The following is a 21672-nucleotide window of genomic DNA, read 5'->3' as shown; positions in this document are numbered from 1 at the left end:
ACAAAGTTAAAAAAAAATGTGTCTTTTATTTTACTATCATGGCTCAATTATATGGTTGGCTCAACTCATCAGCTGGTTTTATTATTTTTTTTTTTTCATTTCACTGGCATAGGCAAGGCGTACCAGTTGTTGTTACTCCAACAGCTGATTGCTTCTTCTTGATAATTTTCCCTACAGCGCCTTGTACTTTGATATGTCAGTAATCGAAATCAATTAAAATTTTCTTTTGACTTGACATTTTTCTGCACGGCGAATTGGTTGAATTCGCATTGCCACCACCTGGTATGTATTCGCCTTGTGGCATAGGAATTTTCAAAATGAGATGGCAAACGCAAAATGTAACCAACACATTGACAATTACTTACAGCCGTGGTTTTTAAATTTTTTATTAAAAAATTGTTTCACATCACTTTAAGTTATTTTTTTTTGTAAATCCATCTAATTTGGCGCATTATTTTCCTACAACACACAAAAATTTCAAAGTTATATTATATCTCCATTCCATGCATCTAACACCAGCACACAGATTTTGACAATCTGAAAAAAGGTATGTTGTTGCTGTAGAGATGCGCCAACCATATAGTTGAACCATGTTTTACTATCGAAAGAGGTTGGAAAAATATACAGCAGGTCGCATCATAATTAGGTACCGGACCAAGGCGAATTTCCTACCAGGTTTTTATTATCCCAACAGCTGATTGCTTCTTCTTGATAATTTTCTATACAATTCCTTGTACAGCATCGAAATCACTGCATGGTTCAACTATATGGTTGGCTCATCTCTACAGGGACAACATACATTTGTTCTGATTGTCAAAATCTGTGTGTTGGTGTTAGGCGAATGGAATGGAATGGAATGAAAGGATACAACTTTTCAGTTCTTGTGTGTGTAAAGCGCCAAATACACGACACGAACATTTCCGCGAACATTCCCGTTATGTCATGTTTCTGCGACCTTTTCTGTCGTGTATGGTGGTGTTTGCCAGTTCGCGCAAATGTTCGCCAAAAATCAAAATATTTTAATTTTTGGCGAACATTTGCGCGAACTGTTCGTGCGTGTATGGCGAAATAGCTCATAATCGTAGTAATTTCTGAACGGAACAGACGTGCGCGGAAAAGTAAAATGGACAATAAAAAATTTCTGAGTGAATTTATTGAAATGTATAAATCTTTGCCATCATTGTGGCAAGTAAAAGGCAAAGATTATTGTAATAGAATTAAAAAGAATAATGATTTTGCGACTTTAATTGCCACAGCGAGCAATATTGCTGCAGCACAATTGTTGTCCGTATTCATCGCTGTCTGGAAGAGAACTAATGTTCGGCCAAAAGTTCGTATGGTGTATGGCCAAAGCTGCGAACAAGATTGCGGAATGTTCGCGGAAATGTTCGTGTCGTGTATTTGGCGCTTAAGAAAATATTGTGAATGTTTAAAGCTTTCTTGTTTGGTTATTTAATATTTTATTTTTAATAGTTGATTTACGAATTACAATTACTTTCAATGAATGATATTTTTTATATAGCAAAAATTAATATCAAAGAAAGGTATAAAAATATATTTCCCATAATTTACAAACATAGTTATTTAAAAGCTGATATATGTACAAGTGTATATTGTGGTTTACAAACATGTTGATTGCAGTTTGCGTTTGCCATCTCCTTTTGACTATCCCTACTCCAGTGAAATGAAAAAAATAATATTTTTCGAAATATCGCAAAGAAACAACACAGTTAACGGATGTCAATTCGATTTGGGAACAAAATGGCTGCAATTTTCAAAAAATTTGCCAGCTGAGCAAACCTCTTGTGATTGAATCGTGGGTACCACACTGTATACTTGCTCGTGCTTACTATATATTTCAAAAAGATGCGTGCTGTCCACTTCTCCTTGGAGCATTGGGTCTCATGCATAAAAAACGAGCATTTGCTTACACCTGATATTTTGAAGTAAAATGTGGCTTTATTATTTTTGCTACAGAAACAAAATACCCAACTATTACTCAGAAAGTCGAGTTTGACCAAATTTCGGATTTTTATTCATATCCAAATTGAATTAAATATCCATGTGATACCAAATTTAACCAAATATGTGGTTGGCTTATACAGTTATAAAATAATAAAATAAAGACAAGTAAACACATATCCATTTCGCCCACAATACCACAAAGTTTATTTTTGCCAGGTTCATTGAATGCTTGATTTAATTCTTCTATGCAAATCCATTGGAGCAGCTAAAGTAAAGCGGTTCGGAAGATTTTTTGTCATTATAATTTTAGTTGATAATAGATTACAGATTAACATACATACGTTGCGATTACTGCACCTTATAGATATTAAACGAATATCCATCAATTGAAGTACTACACTCTCTTTTCTTTTTCTCTTTTTACCTTAGAAAATATTTCCTCTCATTATGAGGTGATTACAACACGAACAATACTAAAACCCACTTTAAATATGAAGTCAAGTATATTAAGAAGTGTTTTGAAGGAATTAGTTAGGAGATGACAATGAATCTCTATCTAAACAGTAGGTTGTAAGGCATATACATATACGACCGATCTCTACGATTTTTTTAGTGAACAATAAACGCCGTACTCGTAAGAAGTTGGTGAAATTTAAGGCTTCTAGCTGTTGAAATTGGGCAGAATATACGAAAATAATCTCGTAAGAAATACGAAACTCTTCTTATCTGAACAAGCGTTTGTATGGGATATATACTCTATATACGACCGATTTCTACTATTTTTCTAGACAACAATAAAAATCATATATGTAACCATATTGTGAAGTTTGAAGCTGGAAAGCTGTAAAAATGGGGAAGAAAATACGAAAAGCTTTTTATCTGAACAATCGGTTGTATGGGATATATGCTTTATATACGACCGATCTCTCGCTTTTTTTGGAATTATCAGCATAAATTACTAAAAGCTTCTTATCTGAACAATCGCTTGTTTGGTATTTGTGCTATATATACGGCCGATTTTTCCAGAAAACAATACACAGTGGGCCAATCCAGTTGGTTCCGACAAATGTCCAATCGCTCAGTAAATTTCATTAAGATATATCAAAAATTGAAGGGCTAGCTTGCGTTCAAACAGACAGATGGGCATGACTAAATCAACTCAGCTCGTCATCCTTATCATTTCGGTATACTTATTGGTAAGTCTATTTCATCTCCTTTAAGGACTTACAATTTTGAGATTCGAGAAAAAGTTAATATACCATTTCATTTTCATGAAAGATATAAAAAGTAGTTTTTGTTGCACAGCACCGTTACCTATACAAAATTACTACACAAAAGTAAAGCGCATTATGCGCATCTCATTATCGGACAGAAAAACGTGCATATTCATAAATATACTCGGGCATACATATGTATGTTATTATATGTACTTATGTTTATGATAGCGACAAGTGGAACTGTTTTCACAGGTGATATATATAACTGTAACGACTCTCAAATTTCATCTCAAATAGTTAATTTTTTTTATTATCATATGTCTGTTTGTGCCACTTGATTGTTTTTTTTTTTTTATATTATGTAATCACTTTGTGGTTGCGCAAACGCCACCGCTTCCTTTCAGTGGCATCCGCTATCATCACTGTCTGTATTATGAGTATATGTATGTATGTATTTTATGTTGATAATTATTACAAAATTTGTTACAGTTTAATGCTACTTGACATGCTTTAAGACAGTAAGCAGTTTATAGAAGTGTTTATTTATTTATATACGTTTCGATAAATTTGTAATGTCAATAAAGCAAGTTTATGTAAAGTATTTGATGTGGTATAATACTTATGCCGTTATGTACCGTTTTCATTTCATAAATGCTTCAACTAAATATATATATATATTTTTTAATTAATAATTATTGGTTTAGCAACACAACAGTAATACAAATTCTTTATTAGACTACTTTGAGAGTACTTCGCAATAACACTTATACTTGACAACTAATTGATTAGTCATTCCTCAGCTTTCGCTGCTTTTATACGATCTGTTGCCTTGTCCGCATATTTCTCCAAAGGTGTAGACGTTTCACCATCTAGAATCTTCTGTTTGGTTTACCAGCTATATGCGTGTGTATGTGTGAGAACCAACTTCGGGTGATGACTACATGTGTGTGCGTGAGTTATTATTCGTCGCCTTTTATGTACGTTTGTAAATGGATTAAACTCATGTGTTCATGTATACAAGAGTGGCAGCTTACTTTATTGCTGTTATGCCTTTGTTTACTAACAGCTTATTATTATTCGCCACAATATTAAGTTCCCTTGGTGTATAAAATTGGCGCCAGTTGGAGCAGACAGTTTTGCGCGGAAATATTCAAAGTATTATTGGCTATCAACAGATCGTTTTTGTTGTTATTATTGTTAGTATTGGCTGGCGCAAATCCTTGGGCTGAACCCTTCCAGAGGGTGCCGGCTGGTAATATGCACAACAGTTTCCCCTTCCAGGGGAGTGCTAGCTAAGTTTAGGAATCATCTCCATTTGTGCCCCAGCACCTTAATAGCTTAGGCATATGTAAATGGTTTTTAAACGTGGCCTCAAGGTGGGAACTGGACCACGCCCAGTTGAAAAGGTGGTCCACCCCTAATCCAGGGTGTTATGCGATTCCGTGCCCATTGGATGGTTTGCAGTCAGGGGCATCCGACTGTATTCTTACGGAGCCTCCCGGATACCGGTCCACCTCCGGGAGTAACGGCGACTTGTTGCGGTATGTGGCTCTACCGCAGTCGACCGCATTGTTTCCCCTATCCCTTTAACTTCAGGCTGCCGAACGGTCTCACCTTAGTAGGCAGCTAACGAACAAGATTTGAAATGAGCAACAAAAACCTGGCCTCGGATCCCTGCACGGGTAAAGATGCCGCCCTTGGACTAGGCATTAAAAAAGTCCACAATTTGTCGGGAACCGCACAGACGGTGCCGACCAGGCCTTCACGGCAACAAAAAAAATCTTCGGCCACCTGTGCAAGCAAGCGGAAGAACTAAACCCCTTGAGGGCAAGTCCAATTCCGCAGCAGCCGGCAAAGCTAGCCCCACAGGAGGCTGGTAACAGCACTAAATCCTCCACGGACAAAAGCATTGCCTCCACCGCTGCAAAGCTACCTCGCAAGCCGGCTGAACCCCTTGAGGGTTCCAAGGCAAATAAAAGAATCCCGACTTCGGTCCGCAACCAGCGGAACATTCGCAATGCCGTCAAAATCGTTGAGAAACTTGGCAATTCTCCCAGCGACAAGTTGACGGCAGAGCAAAAAAGTTCTCTGGCCTGGGCTAGGAAGATTATTGCTGCCAAGAAGAGCAGCAACAACAACCCCATCCCTTCCTCTTCTGCCACCAAACTAACTTTTGACCCGAAGATGCCGGCTCTTAAGAGACAAAGGTCTATGGGAAATGCCTCGAGCGATCCCAAAAGGCACCGGCCTTCGACCTCTACTCCCCCTGCCCTGACCAAAACCTTCAGCGAGGCGGCTAAGGCCAACTTTACGCTGGCGGTTTTGAACCGCGGTCACCCGGATGGGAACATGACCCCGGATAACTGGAAGGATGTCCTTAACGGCCTTCTCAAGATCTTTAAGGACATCATGACCAAGCATCCGGGGCCGGCTCCCCCTATCCGTAATGCCGGCTGGTACCAGGGTAGGGTCAAGCTAGTTTCCTGCGCCGATGAGCGCTCGTGCAAGCTCTACAAACTCGCCATAGCTTCGCTAGGACAGCTGTGGCCTAAGGCCAGTTTGGATGCGGTCGGTGTGGAAGAAATTCCGAACAGACCGAGAGCCTGGGCCTGGGTCCCAGACGGCATAGCGGATCCTGGCGAGATCCTGGATACCATCGCGGAGTCGAATCCGGGCTACCTTCGAGCGATTGGAGGATGGCCCGGGTCGGCGAGACAAGGGCGAAGCAGCGTTATGTTGGTTTCATCATAAACGAGGCTTCTCTCTCTTGGCTTGACGAATGTGGTGGAGTATTAAGCTACGGCTTCTACTCCATCACGTTGAAAATTCGACGGGATGGTGCGAAGAAGGAAACACCGGACGAGGGTTAGCCTCTACCTCAGGGCGAGGTGTCAGGCAGAAACACCCCGAGTGGATCTGCTGCCCATGGAACTGGGGAAGGGACCGCCACCGCGCCGGAGGATATGGTGATCGGGGATACCGCCTCGAGCGAATCCGCAACCGCCACAATGAATCTCACGGACCCATGCAATACCTTGAGTGGACATGGGGCCGATATCAAACTGGCACGCAGCACTCCGGATGCCGAGAGCGATACACTCTCGGTATCTGAGTTTGCGGGCCAGTTCTTTACGGGCATGGACGAGCAGCTTTTGCTGGAATCCGACCCGTCGGATGCCGAATTCGACGATACTATCGTAGAGGAGGCATCCGACGATGCGGATCAGCAGAGGATGGACCTCGTTGCCGCAAACTAACTGTAACGGGTGCGCAGGTACTGCAGTTAAACCTGCACCATTCTAAGGTAGCCTCGGCTGCCCTAATCTTACGCCTCAGCACTACGTATGAGGACGTCGTTCTAATCCAGGAGCCTTGGGTCGTTGGCAGCAAGGTCTGTGGACTCTTTTCTAAGGACTACCGGCTGGTGACACCGCCCGTGACAGGTAGATTCAGATCTTGTATTCTAGTAAAGAAAAATCTAGTATTTATTTTACTATCTCTTTCTAGCGACGACGACTTTACCTGTATTAGCCTCGAGCTACAGGAGCAAACAATCTGGCTGATGTCCGCATATCTATCGCACGATCGCCCAAATTCTGTGCAGGACCGGCTCTGCAAAGCGGTACGGGAGGCCCACAGTAAAGGGTTCCCGATAATAATTGGGGCCGATGCCAATGCACATCACACTGCTTGGGGCTCTACCGACATTAACAGTAGGGGTGAGTCTCTTTTTGATTCTATTATAAGTAACAATCTAAGTATATGCAACTCTGGAGACAAACCAACTTTCATCACCTCAAACAGGAAGGAGGTTCTAGATGTTACTCTAGTTTCTGGGGCATTCTCTAACCTTGTCAAAAATTGGAGAGTTTCCAACGAAAACTCCTACTCTGATCATATGTATATCATTTTCACTCTGCTCTTGCGTGCACCGCCTAGGGTGGCTTACAGGAATAGGAGACGGGAGACGTACGGACAGGAACCTTTATAAAAAGTCCTATTCTCTACTCTCCTAAAGAACGCTTCTCACGGTAGGCCGAGCTTACCGCTAACAACTGATGAAGCGCCTACTTTAGACACAACATTTGCTTCTCTCGGTGAGCTAGACTCATCGTCAAAATTAGAAGAAGCTGTAGATCTTATCACCTAATCTTGTAACGCTGCCTTCACAGTAGCCTGCCCGGAGATTAAGGTGAGGGGTAAAAAGAAACCCTATTGGTGGAACCAAGAAATCTCCGAGCAGAGGAAAAACAGCAAAAAACTCTTTAACGAGGCTAAGCGCACGGGAATCTGGTCCCATTATAGGGACGCCTTAAAATATTTTAAGAAGTTAATCCAGAAGGCCAAAAGGGACTCCTGGAAGAACTTCACTAATGACATCGAAGAAGTCTCAGAGGCCAATCGCCTACGAAAGGTCCTCTCCAAAAACCCCATACCTCCAAGCTGCATTCGCACAACGAGCGGAGAATGGGCCACTTCTAGTACGGAAATTCTCGAAACCCTGATCAGCACTCACTTTCTGGGCTGCAGATCTCAACCATACGTCTAAAACACGCAATCTAACCCAGGGCCATTTCAACCCCTGGACCACAGTGTAAGCGAAAAAGAAGTTATCTGGGCAATCAAGTCCTTTAAACCCTTCAAATATCCGGGAACGGATGGAATATTTCCCGCTGAATTGCAAGCTGCAAGCGATCTTATAAGCACGCTGCTAGCTAAAATCTACAAGGCTTGCCTCAACCTGGTCTATACCCCCTCCGCTGGTTGGGCCAGCCCTCCTCTAAACACTTGCAAATACCACCTGCGATCTCTTTTCACGGATCAGGCAAACGCCAGATGGACGAGGGAACATACATGTAGTATATCCAAGCAAATCTGGCCTAAGCTGGATGAAAAGAGATCGCGATCGGTGATATTGTTAAACCGTATCTCTATAAGCCCACTAGTGGGCCTTCTTACAGGTCACTGTCTCATGGGCACTCACGGTGCCTATATGGGCCTGCGGACAAATGACTTCTGCCGCAGCTGTAGGGACGAGGAGGAGATAGAAAGCGTTGAGCACTATCTGTGCCACTGTCCCGCACTCTCAAAAACCAAGTACCAATGCCTCCACAGACACTCTTTTGGGTGCCTTGCGGAGCTTGAATCTATAAACCAAAACGATATCTTGCGTTTCATTAGGCAAACGCGCTGGTTTAGCCTCACTGGGGTCTAAACTCTCCTCTTCTTAGAAAGTAGGGTAATAGGAAATAGGGGCCCCCCGCGTGGTAGCACAACGGGCCACAACGGCCTACGTGAGTCTCCGCTCGGACAGCGGAGGAAGCCACTCTAACCTAACCTAGTATGGAATTTACAAGGAGCGATAACCTCCAAAGAGGTTTTAGGCCGAGCTTTTCTTTTCTTCCAAACTGCGTTGTGCCCCCTTTAATTTTCCTACAAATTGACGGGACGGGAACTAAATGTTTTATCCCGATTTTTCACTGAGGGCTTTTCATCGCAGAAATACACTCGAATTGCATTCCAAACACTGCCAACGGGAGACCCCGCTTAGAACACTTTTTTTTTTTTTAAATAAAAAAACATTTTTCTAAATTTTTTGATTGTACGTTACACGCACGTGCGGAGCACGCTACCATCACACCACGGTTGCCGAAGGCATGTTCTTTAACTGGACAGCTGCCACCCAATCTAAGCTTACCTACTTATTTACCATATAATCTACCAACATATCACAGATAACTGGATAAGCAAGTCCTTCAATATAGCTGATATCTTCCCATTTGACAGTGTTACTAGACAGAAAATCATTTCTAAGGAAGTAATTATATGATAATTATGTCAACTTATGCTCATAAAACCCAGTCATTGTACTATTAAACCTCGTCGCACTGTTAAATGCATGATTTTCTTAAGTAGAGATTAATTTTTACATATATAATCTTAATACGTGCGTAAGTACTGAGTACCCTTAAAAATGTTGCGAAATCTATGATCCTGTGCAAGGCTGAACTTACACTTTTTTTTTTTGTTTTTCACATTCCACTAAACGTAGATTAAAATCAAACTGTCAAATTCAAGCGCTTGGCAGACCCTTTTTTTTCTGGCCTAAATATACTATTATTTTTATGATGATGGGATGATGGGTAACGTTTTTGGTCAAGTTGAACTTGAAGTTACATTACGAATGAAGACAGAAAAGGGTCAATGGCAGTAAACGTCAAACAAAAACAAAAAGAAAATAGATCTAAATTCAAACATACGCAAAGCTCCCCGATTTGTGAGACAATTAACGTACAAATAAGCATTTGTACAATTAGCAAAGTTTATGTTAATTACACTAATTAAGCTATCTGTATTTAATTTTGTTTAAACAATTACCTACTTAATGTTTGTATGCCCCTAAGCATTCGTTTAAAATATTAATTATTTAAAGGTAAAACATAATTAACTGCCCACGGAGCTTTTTGAAAAAAAAAATCGCATACGTGGACTTTGAATTTTTCTTCACTAATTGTTCAGCAAACCATAAAGGGAAACCCTGGAATGTGTTTGTATGACATGTGTATCAAATGAAAGGCATTAAAGAGTATTTTATGAGGGAGTGGGCATAGTTCTATAGGTGGACGCCATTTAGGGATATCGCCATAAAGGTGAACCAGAGGTGACCCTAGAATTTGTTTGTACGATATGGGTATCAAACGAAAGGTGTTAATGAGTATTTTAAAAAGGAGTGAGCCTAAGTTCTACAGGTGGACGCCATTTCGAAATATCGCCATAAAGGTGGACCAGAGGTGACCCTAGAATTTGTTTGTACGATATGGGTATCAAACGAAAGGTGTTAATGAACATTTTAAAAGGGAGTGGGCCTTAGTTCTACAGGTGGACGCCGTTTCGAAATATCGCCATAAAGGCGGACCAGGGGTGACTCTAGAATGTGTTTGTACGATATGGGTATCAAATTAAAGGTATTAATGAGGATTTTAAAAGGGAGTGGTGGTAGTTGTATATGTGAAGGCGTTTTCCAGATATCGACCAAAATGTGGACCAGGGTGACCCAGAACATCATCTGTTGGATACCGCTAATTTATTTATATATGTAATATCTGCCAAGATTTCAAGGGTTTTTTATTTCGCCCTGCAGAACTTTTTCATTTTCTTCTACTTAATATGGTAGGTGTCACAACCATTTTACAAAGTTTTCTAAAGTTACATTTCGCGTAAATAAACTAATCCAATTACAATGTTTCATCCCTTTTTTCGTTTTTGGTATAGAATTATGGCATTTTTTTCATTTTTCGTAATTTTCGATATCGAAAAAGTGGGCGTTGTCATAGTCGAATTTCGTTCATTTTTTATACCAAGATAAAGTGAGTTCAAGTAAGTACGTGAACCAAGTTCAGTAAAGATATGTCGATTTTTCTCAAGTTACCGTGTTAACGGCCATGCGGAAGGACAGACGGACGACTGTGTATAAAAACTGGACGTGGCTTCAACCGATTTCGCCCATTTTCACAGAAAACTGTTAACGTCATAAAATCTATGCCCCTACCAAATTTCAAAAGGATTGGTAAATTTTTGTTCGACTTATGGCATTAAAAGTATCCTAGACAAATTAAATGAAAATGGGCGGAGCCGCGCTCATTTTGAAATTTTCTTTTATTTTTGTATTTTGTTGTACCATATCATTACTGGAGTTGTATGTTAACATAATTTACTTATATACTCTAAAGGTATTAAATTTTTTGTTAAAATTTTACTTTAAAAAAAATTTGTTTAAAAATTTTGCTAATTTTTATTAAGCATACATATAGTAATAGGAGTAACGTTCCTGCCAAATTTCATCATGATATCTTCAACGACTGCCAAATTACAGCTTGCAAAATTTTAAATTACCTTCTTTTAAAAGTGGGCGGTGCCACGCCCATTGTCCAAAATTTTACTAATTTTCCATTCTGCGTCATAAGTTCAACTCACCTACCAAGTTTCATCGCTTTATCTGTATTTGGTAATGAATTATTGCACTTTTTCGGTTTTTCCAAATTTTCGATATCGAAAAAGTGGGCGTGGTTATAGTCCGATATCGTTAGTTTTAAATAGCGATCTGAGATGAGTGCTCAGGAACCGACGTACCAAATTTCATCAAGATACCTCAAAAGTTACTCAAGTTATCGTGTTAACGGACGGACGGACGGACTTACATGGCTCAATCGAATTTTTTTTCGATACTGTTGATTTTGATATATGGAAGTCTATATCTATCTCGATTCCTTTATACCTGTACAACAAACCGTTATCCAATCAAACTTAATATACTCTGTGAGCTTTGCTCAACTGAGTATACAAATTTTAAGCACTTCCTTGATATAAATGGACAAAAGGCAGCGAAAAATATCTCCTTATATAAAGAGATATTCTTGCTAAACTTTGATTTTTAAATATTGGCATAGAAATTGCAAAAATATTTATGAGAAGTAAAAATATAAAAGTGGTGTCTTAACCTATCTGTTAAGTTTTACGCTTGTAGCTCAATGAGAACTTACATAAAAATCAATCCCAAAATTCCCTCCATTCCGTTTGATTTTTTTAATATTTGAGTCTGTGCGCCCCCTAGCGAAACTTTTTCTATTGTGTCATCGGCTGTCATCGACTTCTGAATTAAGCTCTAAATTTTTAGCCTGTAGCTCATCGAGAAATTACTTAAAAACCGTATTCAAAAATTATTATATAATTTTTTTCGATCCGTGCGCCACCTGACGAAATTTTTTTCTCCTTTTGTTCCTTTGTCACGGTGTCTTAACCTGTCTCTGAGGTTTCGTGTTTGTAGCTCAATGAGAAGTTACTTAAAAATCGATTGCAAGATTTGTGTGAAAAGAGAACAAACTTTCAACCTACCTAATATAAAGGAAGTAAAATAGGTAGGGACTTAGTACGAGGATTTAAATTCATGAATCACTTGTCTGTACAATATATGACGTATCTCAAGTATTTGGTGAAATTTGAAGCCTCTGACTATTTAAATGGGGCAGAAGTAACAAAAAGCTTCTTAACTGAATAATCGGCTGCGGGGATATATGCTATATATATTCGACCGATCTCAATAAGTGCAATATACGAAAGCATGTGGTGAAGTTTGAATCTGATAAATTGAGGAAGATATGACAAAAATCCTCTATTCTGAAAAATCGGTTGTTTAGGGGGATATATGCTATAGTCGTCCGATCGGAACGGTTCCGACAAATGTCTAATCGGACACCTAAATATACCCGCTCGCCAAATTTTGTCAAGATATCGCAAAAATTGAGGTACTAGTTTGCATATAAACAGGCAGACGGACATGGCTAAATCAACTCAACTCTTCATCCTGATCATTTTGGTATACTTATTGGTGGATCTATCTCTTTTCCTTTAAGAACTTACAATTTTGAGATTCGTGACAAAATTAATATACTATTTCATTTTAATGAAAGTTACAAAAATTGCGTCTACCAGTCTTTTGCCGAGCTCTCTAGAGGTCTATAACGCTCGCAGCAGCGGTAAGTAGCAGGAAAGAAATGTGCGCAAACTCATCGGCTACGTTAACATTGAGATTGGTCTCAAGGTGCAGGTAAAATTTCTGACCAACTGGAACCATCCTTGGCTTGCTTGGTTGCCAGAAAGAAACGGTCCGAGTCGATATTTGGTCAGTAAAAAAGCTTTGTGTTAGGTCCGAGTAACGACGGACTACGTGCCGAGCTGCTCAACCATCAGTATTTCTCACGGTAACTCTACTATTGACCAGATCTTCACTTTGCTCCTGGATAATCGTGAAGAAGACTAACGATTAGAGAATCGACACTCTTCATCTTTTTTCGACTTCAAAACAGCCTTTAACAGCGCGATGAGAAGTTAGAGGCTCTGCCAAATGACGTTGTGTATCACCATCAGTTTCGTAAGGATTTGGAAGGACAACCCCTAGCCATTCGAAACCAAGCGAGGCTTCAGTAAAGGCGAATCCCTTTCATGCGATTTCTTTACCTTAACGCCGGAGAAGATAATTCTAGCAGCGAAACTAAACCGTGATGATACAATCTGTTCCATTAGCGTAAAGTTACAGGCGCAAGCTGATGATATTGATATTACTGGCCATAACAAATGCCCCTTGAGTTCTGGGATTTCTGGATTAGGTTAGGAATCAAAAAAATGAAAGCTTCTCCACTGAGTTGGTAGAGGCATGTGGAGGAAGACTTGAATATCTTTGGTGCTTCTAGTAGGCACCAGTTATCGCAAAAAAAATTTTTTTCATGACTGGTTACGAAACTGCCAAAATCGCTTAGCCAGTTAAACGCCAATGAAAGAAGTTTGGTATATCTTTTTTTTACTAAAACCTGGTACTTTGGGCCAGCGTAAAGTCAATCAGCCTTATCCAGTTAGGACAAAAGGCCTCTTTCTAGTCCACTCCGGCGTTAATGTCGTCAAGAGGGATTTTGATGACCCCGGGGGCAGTCTTGTCTCTTCTAGTTTCTCATAACAAGAGTCCCCATCGCCTTGATGCAGATTACGTCGAGGTGCTCGATCACAGCACCCAGCTTGTTAAGGGGCTTAAAATATATACCCGGAGAGGCCTTAACTTTTCGAAGGATTCAAAAAATTGCTCCTGAGGCAGGCAGTTGTAGCACCAAAGCATACCGCATTTATGTCCAGCAAGTGTTTTTAACATCTGCAAGACTTCCCTAAAACTTCTGGGGTGTTTCTGCGGTAATAATAACAGTATTTGGCGGTGAAATCTCATTTTCATGGCCGTCGCAGGGTTCTATCGCCCTTTCGCCATGCTTCCTGTATGGGGTTGATGTGTGCCTTTGACTTCACAGTGACATTAAAGGTGTACCTGCTGCAAGAGATCGGATAATTCAGGTAGAAGAATCGCATTCCTTAAACGTTTACCAATGTCGTCGTCAGCGGAATTATATCTTATCGGAGACGTATCACGTTATTTACCCTTGCCAGAAATTTAAGTGGCAGGTTCCAATACCAGTGCGTCCAGTGCAACCCGGATTCGGATTTTGTTCACCTCTTAGGATATTCCCTACCCCCGATATATTCTTAGCCCCTCACCCGCTTAAAAGGGATTAACTAACAATTAATTAATTAACAATTTTTGTTGTTATATCGGCCTACTGATTTTAAGATCGCGGGTTCGAATCGAGCTCAAGGCCTAACAATAATTTTTTATCATTATTATTGTTATGATAAATTTTTTCTTAATTGAAAAAATTTTTAAATTAGAATAGAAGAAAGAAAAAATTTTAGACAACTGCCAAAGCTCGTTGTATAGATCCATTTCGGGAACTGCTAAATTCCTTCATCGGCAACGTTTAGGCGCCGCTGCTATAACCATTCAGCCACCACAGCGGTTTTTTGTTTGTCTTCATTAATCCTACTTCTATTTTGGTTCGTGCCAATTGATATTCACAACACTGCGACATCTGTTGCAGAATAGCTGTGAAAATTGGACTTGTTTGTTGGCAATGCTGCCATAGTGTCATATTTTATTGACACTTTTTTCCCCGTGCTCTTGGATGTATTAACAATTTTTGTTGTTATATCGGCCTACTGATTTTAAGATCGCGGGTTCGAATCGAGCTCAAGGCCTAACAATAATTTTTTATCATTATTATTGTTATGATAAATTTTTTCTTAAAAAATGGATCTATACAACGAGCTTTGGCAGTTGTCTAAAATTTTTTCTTTCTTCTATTCTAATTTAAAAATTTTTTCAATTAAGAAAAAATTTATCATAACAATAATAATGATAAAAAATTATTGTTAGGCCTTGAGCTCGATTCGAACCCGCGATATTAATTAACAATTAATTTTATTTTAATCATTTTTTAGGTTCGATTAAATTTATCTGCCCGATTCGATTTTTAGTATTGTGACGAATATTAGCATCACGTATATACACGAATACATCAATCATCATTTACACACATACATGCAAGGTAACGCAGAGATATTTTACACACACACATGTGGTCAGTCGAAGTAGTTACTCACGCATACATACACATATGGCTATCCTATGCGAGAGGTTATAAACTACAAATACACACGCATACAGCTGGTAACCTAGCAGGAGATTCTAGAAGGAGAACCGACGAAACCTTTTGAGAAATATGGGGACAAGACAACAGAGAAAATAAAAGCGGCGCAAGCTGAGGAATGAATAATCAGTTTGATTTAAACACGCTTTTAGTTGCGAAGTATAATTGTACTACTCCCAAAGTTGTCAAATAAACATCATTTTGTAATACAGAATATTGGAGTGATTTATTCAACAGTTTAGCGATTCGAACGTTTGGCAGAAGGCTTCAAATAAGCGGAATTTCACTAAATTCGTTACAGCATGATCTTCAATAATAGCATATTATATTGATTTATACAAAAAATATTTAAATTATTTTTGGAATTAATTTCTTTATGTCTGGCTGTACAAATATATTTACAAGATTTTATTATGTTATTATTATGTTTATGGTAAAAATTTCCAGCTCATTTCTTAAAAATCCTCACCAGCTGCCCACGGCTGTCATATTTAAATACTGGATCATTGATTTCACCCACTGGTATATAGCGCAATTTAGCAGTAAATCCACCATTCTTTTGCGCTTCCTCTTCACTCTGTGATGTTGTGAAACGCACCAGCTGGAAACGTTTATCGGGACCTAGAATATAATATTGACCATACGTAGCACGTGATGCGGGATAGCCGCCATTTGTTCTTTTATCACCATCAGCATCAACCTCTTGAACATCAGCTTCGGCGACACCCTCCTGATCATCATCATTATTATTAGCTAAATTACCCGCTTGTTGCCGATTGTAAGCATCTTGAGCTTCATTTAGAGCTTCAATAGCTATACGCGCACCCTCATCCAGCTCGTCATCCGTCTGTTGTGGCTCTGCACTGCTTGAATCTGGATAATTAATGATGAATTTTCGTCCATCTCTTGGCGGTCCATATGTTGCTGCAGGTTGTGAAATTTCAGATTGTTGTAGCACACCAAATTCTCGTGGTTGTTGTGTATTTAATACTTGGAAAATTTTAGTCTTTTGTGGGTTTTGTGGTCGTGACCCGACCGTTTGAAATACAAATTTTGGTGCTGGTTTTTGATATGGTGGCCTTTGTTGTTTGAAAAAATCAGGATTTTGTTTATGTGGTGGCAGATATGCATTGTCTGGTCGTGTGTTGGCCGCACTTGGTCTGCTATTTTCTAATTGTCCAGCAAAATCGACTCGTTGTTTATTAATTTCTACAATATATGCTGATTGTTGTTGTTGTCTTTCAATATCACGGGCTGGCGCTAAGTAGTCGTTCGGCAAATTGAATGGGCGCTGTGGACGCCAACCTGCGGCAGCATAGGGCGCTTCAGCTTTGGCCGAACTGATGCTTAGAACAGAAATTACAAAAATCTGTGGGGCGAAATTTAGGAATTTCAGTTACAATTATTTTTTGATTTGATTTGGTATTATAATATAGCTCGTATGTCTATAGCAAAACCTTCTTACATGTAGAATATTTATTATGGTTGAACTGAAAAAACTCTTAGCCTATATACCTCTCAAGCCAGGGTCGTGGATTATGAAAAAATCCTTACCTATGCAATTTCCTTTAAGTCCATAGGACTTATTTCTAAAAGGATGTGTGAGCGCAAAATTATGAACAGAACACGAATGCTCAAAGTGTTTATATAGATGAAAAGACCCCTAGAATTAAATCCTTGAACTCTGGAAGTGTTTTCCAAGAAACCTGAAATTGATCATCTCCTTGTCTTGTATGTTAGGATATCAGACGAATTGCCCACTCTCTACACCAAGAAGACTTGATGTTATCGTCGCTGTGCTAAACATCTGAAGAGCAGAAGAAGATGAAAGCCTTTTTGCGGCTACTATTTGTATTCATTATATGCCTCCTGTGAGTGATCTGCTCATCTTTCGTTTGTGTATGTCGAAAATATCAATATTCCGTTGTTATAGTGAAAAAGAAGCCATTTACATTGAACACGGTACTCGCGTGTCCATTTATACCATCTTTCGAGAGACCCAACTACCGAAGCCTAACGGAACCTTTATGAAGACCACGGAGGGCATGATCTAATCGCACCTGTGATCGCTCATAGCTCACAGCACATTTTTGAGCTTTATCGTTTACGTGTTCTATGTAGTTCGCTTAAACTGACTTCCGCCAAAACAGTGCTCGGTACTAAAAGTAATTTTTAAACTACTACGTCATCCGCGTAGATCACTGCTTTAAACCCGTTTGTGTTGAATTAGAAGTGTATGCTCTCAATAACGCGAAACCATATGAGTCCCTTTCCACGGTTGTACTGTGACCTCACAAGTTCCCAGTGCAGCGTTAATCATTTTGGACCACAGAACTGACCATACCCGTATGCTCTTCAATTCCAATATCATAGAAAGCGTCTCCTATCACTTCCAATTGAACATTACAAAGCGAGCAGGTTTTTGTAGCAACACTGGGAATATCCATCCACACCTGGGAATTCGTGTGGTTAATTTAGGTAAGGTTCCACTGGCCGGTCCGTGTGGACCTGACATAGACAGAATGAGTCCATAGTATTGCCAGAAATTTGCTACACGACTTAACTGAGAAAACACTATGCCAAATCAGGAACTATGTTATAAAATAATTCCGCCCCTTTGGCGGAAGCTTTCTAGGACTTATGATATTTTCTGCTTCTAGATCTAATAACTGTATCACTTCTTATAGCTGGAGTCTTAGCCTGGCGAGCGCACATACCCAGAGACTCAATATAGATGTATACTTGTCTCTGTTCCGATTCTTTCCTGGGATTGATTTCACTCTAACTTACTTTAAAATGTTGTACTATTAAAGAGTATTGCCTTATTTGCTGTTTGTTTGTCAATGTAAAAATTGGCGCGGCTGCAATTTAAACCTTTTTTCCCCCAGTATTTCTACTGCTTTACTCACGGCTACCACTTCCACCTGAAAAGTATTACAGTGATCTGGCAGCGTGTAGGATATATTTTTTGTGGATCAGCGCAGTATACTGCAGACCTTACTCCTTCCATTAATTTGAAAGCAACCTTCCATTGTCCATTTAATCATATTTGACCTCACTACCTATACTGCATGGCGGAACCAGGAACAGGTGACCGTCGGAAATCAGCTAATTGGTACTTTTTTAATATGATTTGACACTTCAACTTCCGGGGTGTAGTACGATTTTGACGTTATTCCATCGATTTACAAAAGCCAAATACATGGAATTTGTATTTATTTTTGTATGTATGTCGCCGTGCTGCCACCTTGTATGGTTCCGCCATGCCAATACTGTACTCTCTTGGTATGATCCATCGTCTTTCCTTAAAAATGGTAAGCAAGATATTTATTTTGAGAGAACTCTCTTCTTTCTCTCTCTTACACCGACAGGATGTCCGAATCTGGCAAAGATTTCTACCAATTATCCGGAATCCGGTTAACCGACTGAATCTCTAACCGAAAGCTTGAATTCTGTTATTGTTATTATTGTTGTTGTAGCGATAAGGACACTCCCCGAAGGCCTTGGGGAGTGTTATCGATGTTGGTGGTCCTTTGCCGGATGCAGATCCGGTACGTTCCGGTACCCAAGCACCATTAAGGCACCAGCCCGACCATCTCGGGAACGATTTATTATGACCATATGAAACCTTGAAGGCCATTCCGCTCTCCCACCCCCTAGATCCATGAGGAACTTGGGGCCGCCAGAGCCTTCGCTGTTAAATTAACAGGACTCGCCACGGGTATGTTAGTTTGACAATTGGGTTGGAGAGGCTATATTTTGCGCTGGCAACACCTTGAAAGGGTTGCGCTACACAACCCCTTGAATCAGTTTGGTATTTTAGTCGCCTCTTACGACAGTCATACCTGCCTCGGGTATATTCTAAGCCCCCTAACCCTCTGGGGGGCTTGAAGTCTGTCCATTGTGTTCGTTTCTCAATTAAATTGTACAGCGCAAAGTTTTAAAAAAATGTATGCCCTGAAATTATCTACACTCGTTATAATTTTTCACTTGTTTGGCTATTAGGATGTTCATTAGGGATGTTCAGGATTTTGTGCAAATGGTATAGCATCATTGCATTTGCAAACTATTGTATTTATTTGCACAATACAAGAACAAAATATACGACTATGCATTTGCTACGTCATTACAAATACGCAACATCAAACTGAAGTATTTTTTTCCAACTCTAAGTAGCAAATCAGCAACTTGCAGTACCAAATAAAATATAAAAAAGGAAATTAAAAAAAAAACTTGTTCACGATCCGTAGCTCATACTATCTATAGCAACGTTTGCTATAACAAATGCACAAACTCTGAACTGTGTTATTATATTTTTTCTGCAACTTCCACAAAATATACATAGCTACAAAGTGACGAAAAAAATTAAAAGTAAAAGTATATTTTACTAACAAGTAAATACGACATTTTTTTTATTCAAACCGCAACACAACAATTATTAACAACAACTGATTACGCTTAACAAAATATTACACATTTTTATACTAAAAAAATGCAATATCAAATATAGTAAACAAATAACAAAAATGAATATGTTTGCGTTATAAAATATTGTATTCAGTGCAAAAATATAAAAATTATCAGTTTAGCAAAAATCATACAATATTTCTAATTTAAATTTTAGGCACGTCCCAACTGTGCGAATCCACTAAACTGTGCTAAGGTGCTATGCATAATGTTCTCTGCAATGTTGATGATGTCAACAAACAATAAAAGGGTGGGATATACGCATGCGCAAATTAAATTATTTTACATGCACGCACCGACAATTACTATAAACAAAGTTGAAACAAATAAATAAAAAAAACTGCATCCAATACACAACTGAATACGGCAACATCCTCGCTGCGAACCCTGATGAATATTAATTTCATATACTCCATATGTACGAATAAGGACGGACGTAAGTACGTGTGGAACAGAAATTCGCACATGGAATTTTTTCTATATAAAACGCTTGCAGGGTTGTCACGTAATATTAGTCAGAAAAAATATACATAAGTAAGAATTAAAATAAAAATAAAATAAAAAAATTGTAAGCACTTCCTTTATATAAATGGACAAAAATTAGCGAAAAATGTCTACTTATATAAAGATATATTCTTGCTAAACTTTGATTTTTAAATTTTGACATAGAAATTGCAAAAATATGTATGAGAAGTAAAAATAAAAAAGTGCAGCGCATGTTACTTGGATTGATTGGAAAGTTGGTAGGAAAGGAGATATTATTAGTGAATCAATTTATATTTGGCGACTTTAACGCCAGGGTGGGCAAAGAAGGTGTTTTTGGCCCTACAGTCGGAAAGTTCAGCCTACACAATGAAACTTCTCCTAACGGACTGAGGCTGATTGACTTTGCCGGTGCTCGAAACACGGTCATATCAAGCACGAGGTTCATGCATAAAAAGATACATCAAGCTACATGGCTGTCTCCTGATCGAAATACTCGCAATCAGATCGATCACGTTGTGATAGACGGACGGCATGCCTCCAGTGTTTTAGATGTGCGAACGATCCGAGGACCTAACATCGATTCGGACCATTATCTCGTTGCAGCCAAAATACGCACCAGCCTCAACGCGGCTAAAAACAAGGAACAAAAAACACAAGGAAAGCTAGACGTCGAAAAGCTTCAATCACAACAGACTGCCAATGATTTCGCAACTCGACTCTCACACCTGCTCTCTGAGGGCACAACTCATCCTGAAGGAATACAGGAGTAGTGGGAGCATATCTCCAAAGCACTTCATACTGCCGCCGAGGAAAAAATTGGTTACCGGCGGCCACGAAAAAACAACTGGTATGATGAAGAATGCCGCGTTGCAACCGAAAGAAAAGACGCTGCCTACAGGGCTACGTTAAAAGCGAGCGCGACAAGAGGAGTGTGTGAACGCTATCGTGCGTTGAAAAGGGAAGCGAGACGCCTTTTCAGGAAGAAAAAAGCAGAAGCAGAAAGGCGTGAGTGCGAGGAGCTTGAGCTGCTAGCCACCAGGAATAACGCCCGAAAATTCTACCAAAAAATACGGCGACAGACGGAAGGTTTTAAGACCGGGGCAAACTCCTGTAGGAATGAAAACGGCGACCTTGTAACTGATGTTCAGAGAGTGCTTAGATTATGGAGGGAACACTTCTCTGCTCTCCTAAATGGAGGCAGCAATTCACCGCGCAGAGATGAAGAACCCGATCCCGCAATCGATGATGATGGAATATATGTCCCCCCGCCCGATTATGACGAAGTTAGAATAGCAATAACCAGATTGAAAAACAACAAGGTCGTGGGCGCTGATGGATTGCCTGCGGAGCTATTAAAGTTCGGCGACGAGGAGTTGGTAAGGCGCATGCAGCAGCTTCTTAGCAAAATATTGGCGGACGAAAGCATACCCGACGGTTGGAATCTAAGTGTTCTTTGC

The 21672-nt window shown here is 39.7% G+C and overlaps 1 protein-coding gene across 1 annotated transcript; it reads right to left on the bottom strand.

The window, feature by feature from the left end:
* Positions 1-15570: 15570 nt before the first annotated feature.
* On the bottom strand, positions 15571-19729 carry LOC137243432 (uncharacterized). Its single transcript, XM_067771202.1, has 2 exons — positions 19655-19729; positions 15571-16631 (listed from the first exon to the last, which is right to left on the bottom strand). The coding sequence occupies exons 1-2, from the start codon at positions 19667-19669 to the stop codon at positions 15711-15713; spliced, it is 936 nt and encodes a 311-aa protein (XP_067627303.1). The 5' UTR covers positions 19670-19729; the 3' UTR covers positions 15571-15710.
* Between the last annotated feature and the right edge of the window lie 1943 nt (positions 19730-21672).

The sequence above is a fragment of the Eurosta solidaginis genome, chromosome 3, assembly GCF_040869045.1.
Source record: "Eurosta solidaginis isolate ZX-2024a chromosome 3, ASM4086904v1, whole genome shotgun sequence".
NCBI classification, from domain to species: domain Eukaryota; kingdom Metazoa; phylum Arthropoda; class Insecta; order Diptera; family Tephritidae; genus Eurosta; species Eurosta solidaginis.
This window is presented reverse-complemented; position numbering and strand designations above follow the sequence as displayed.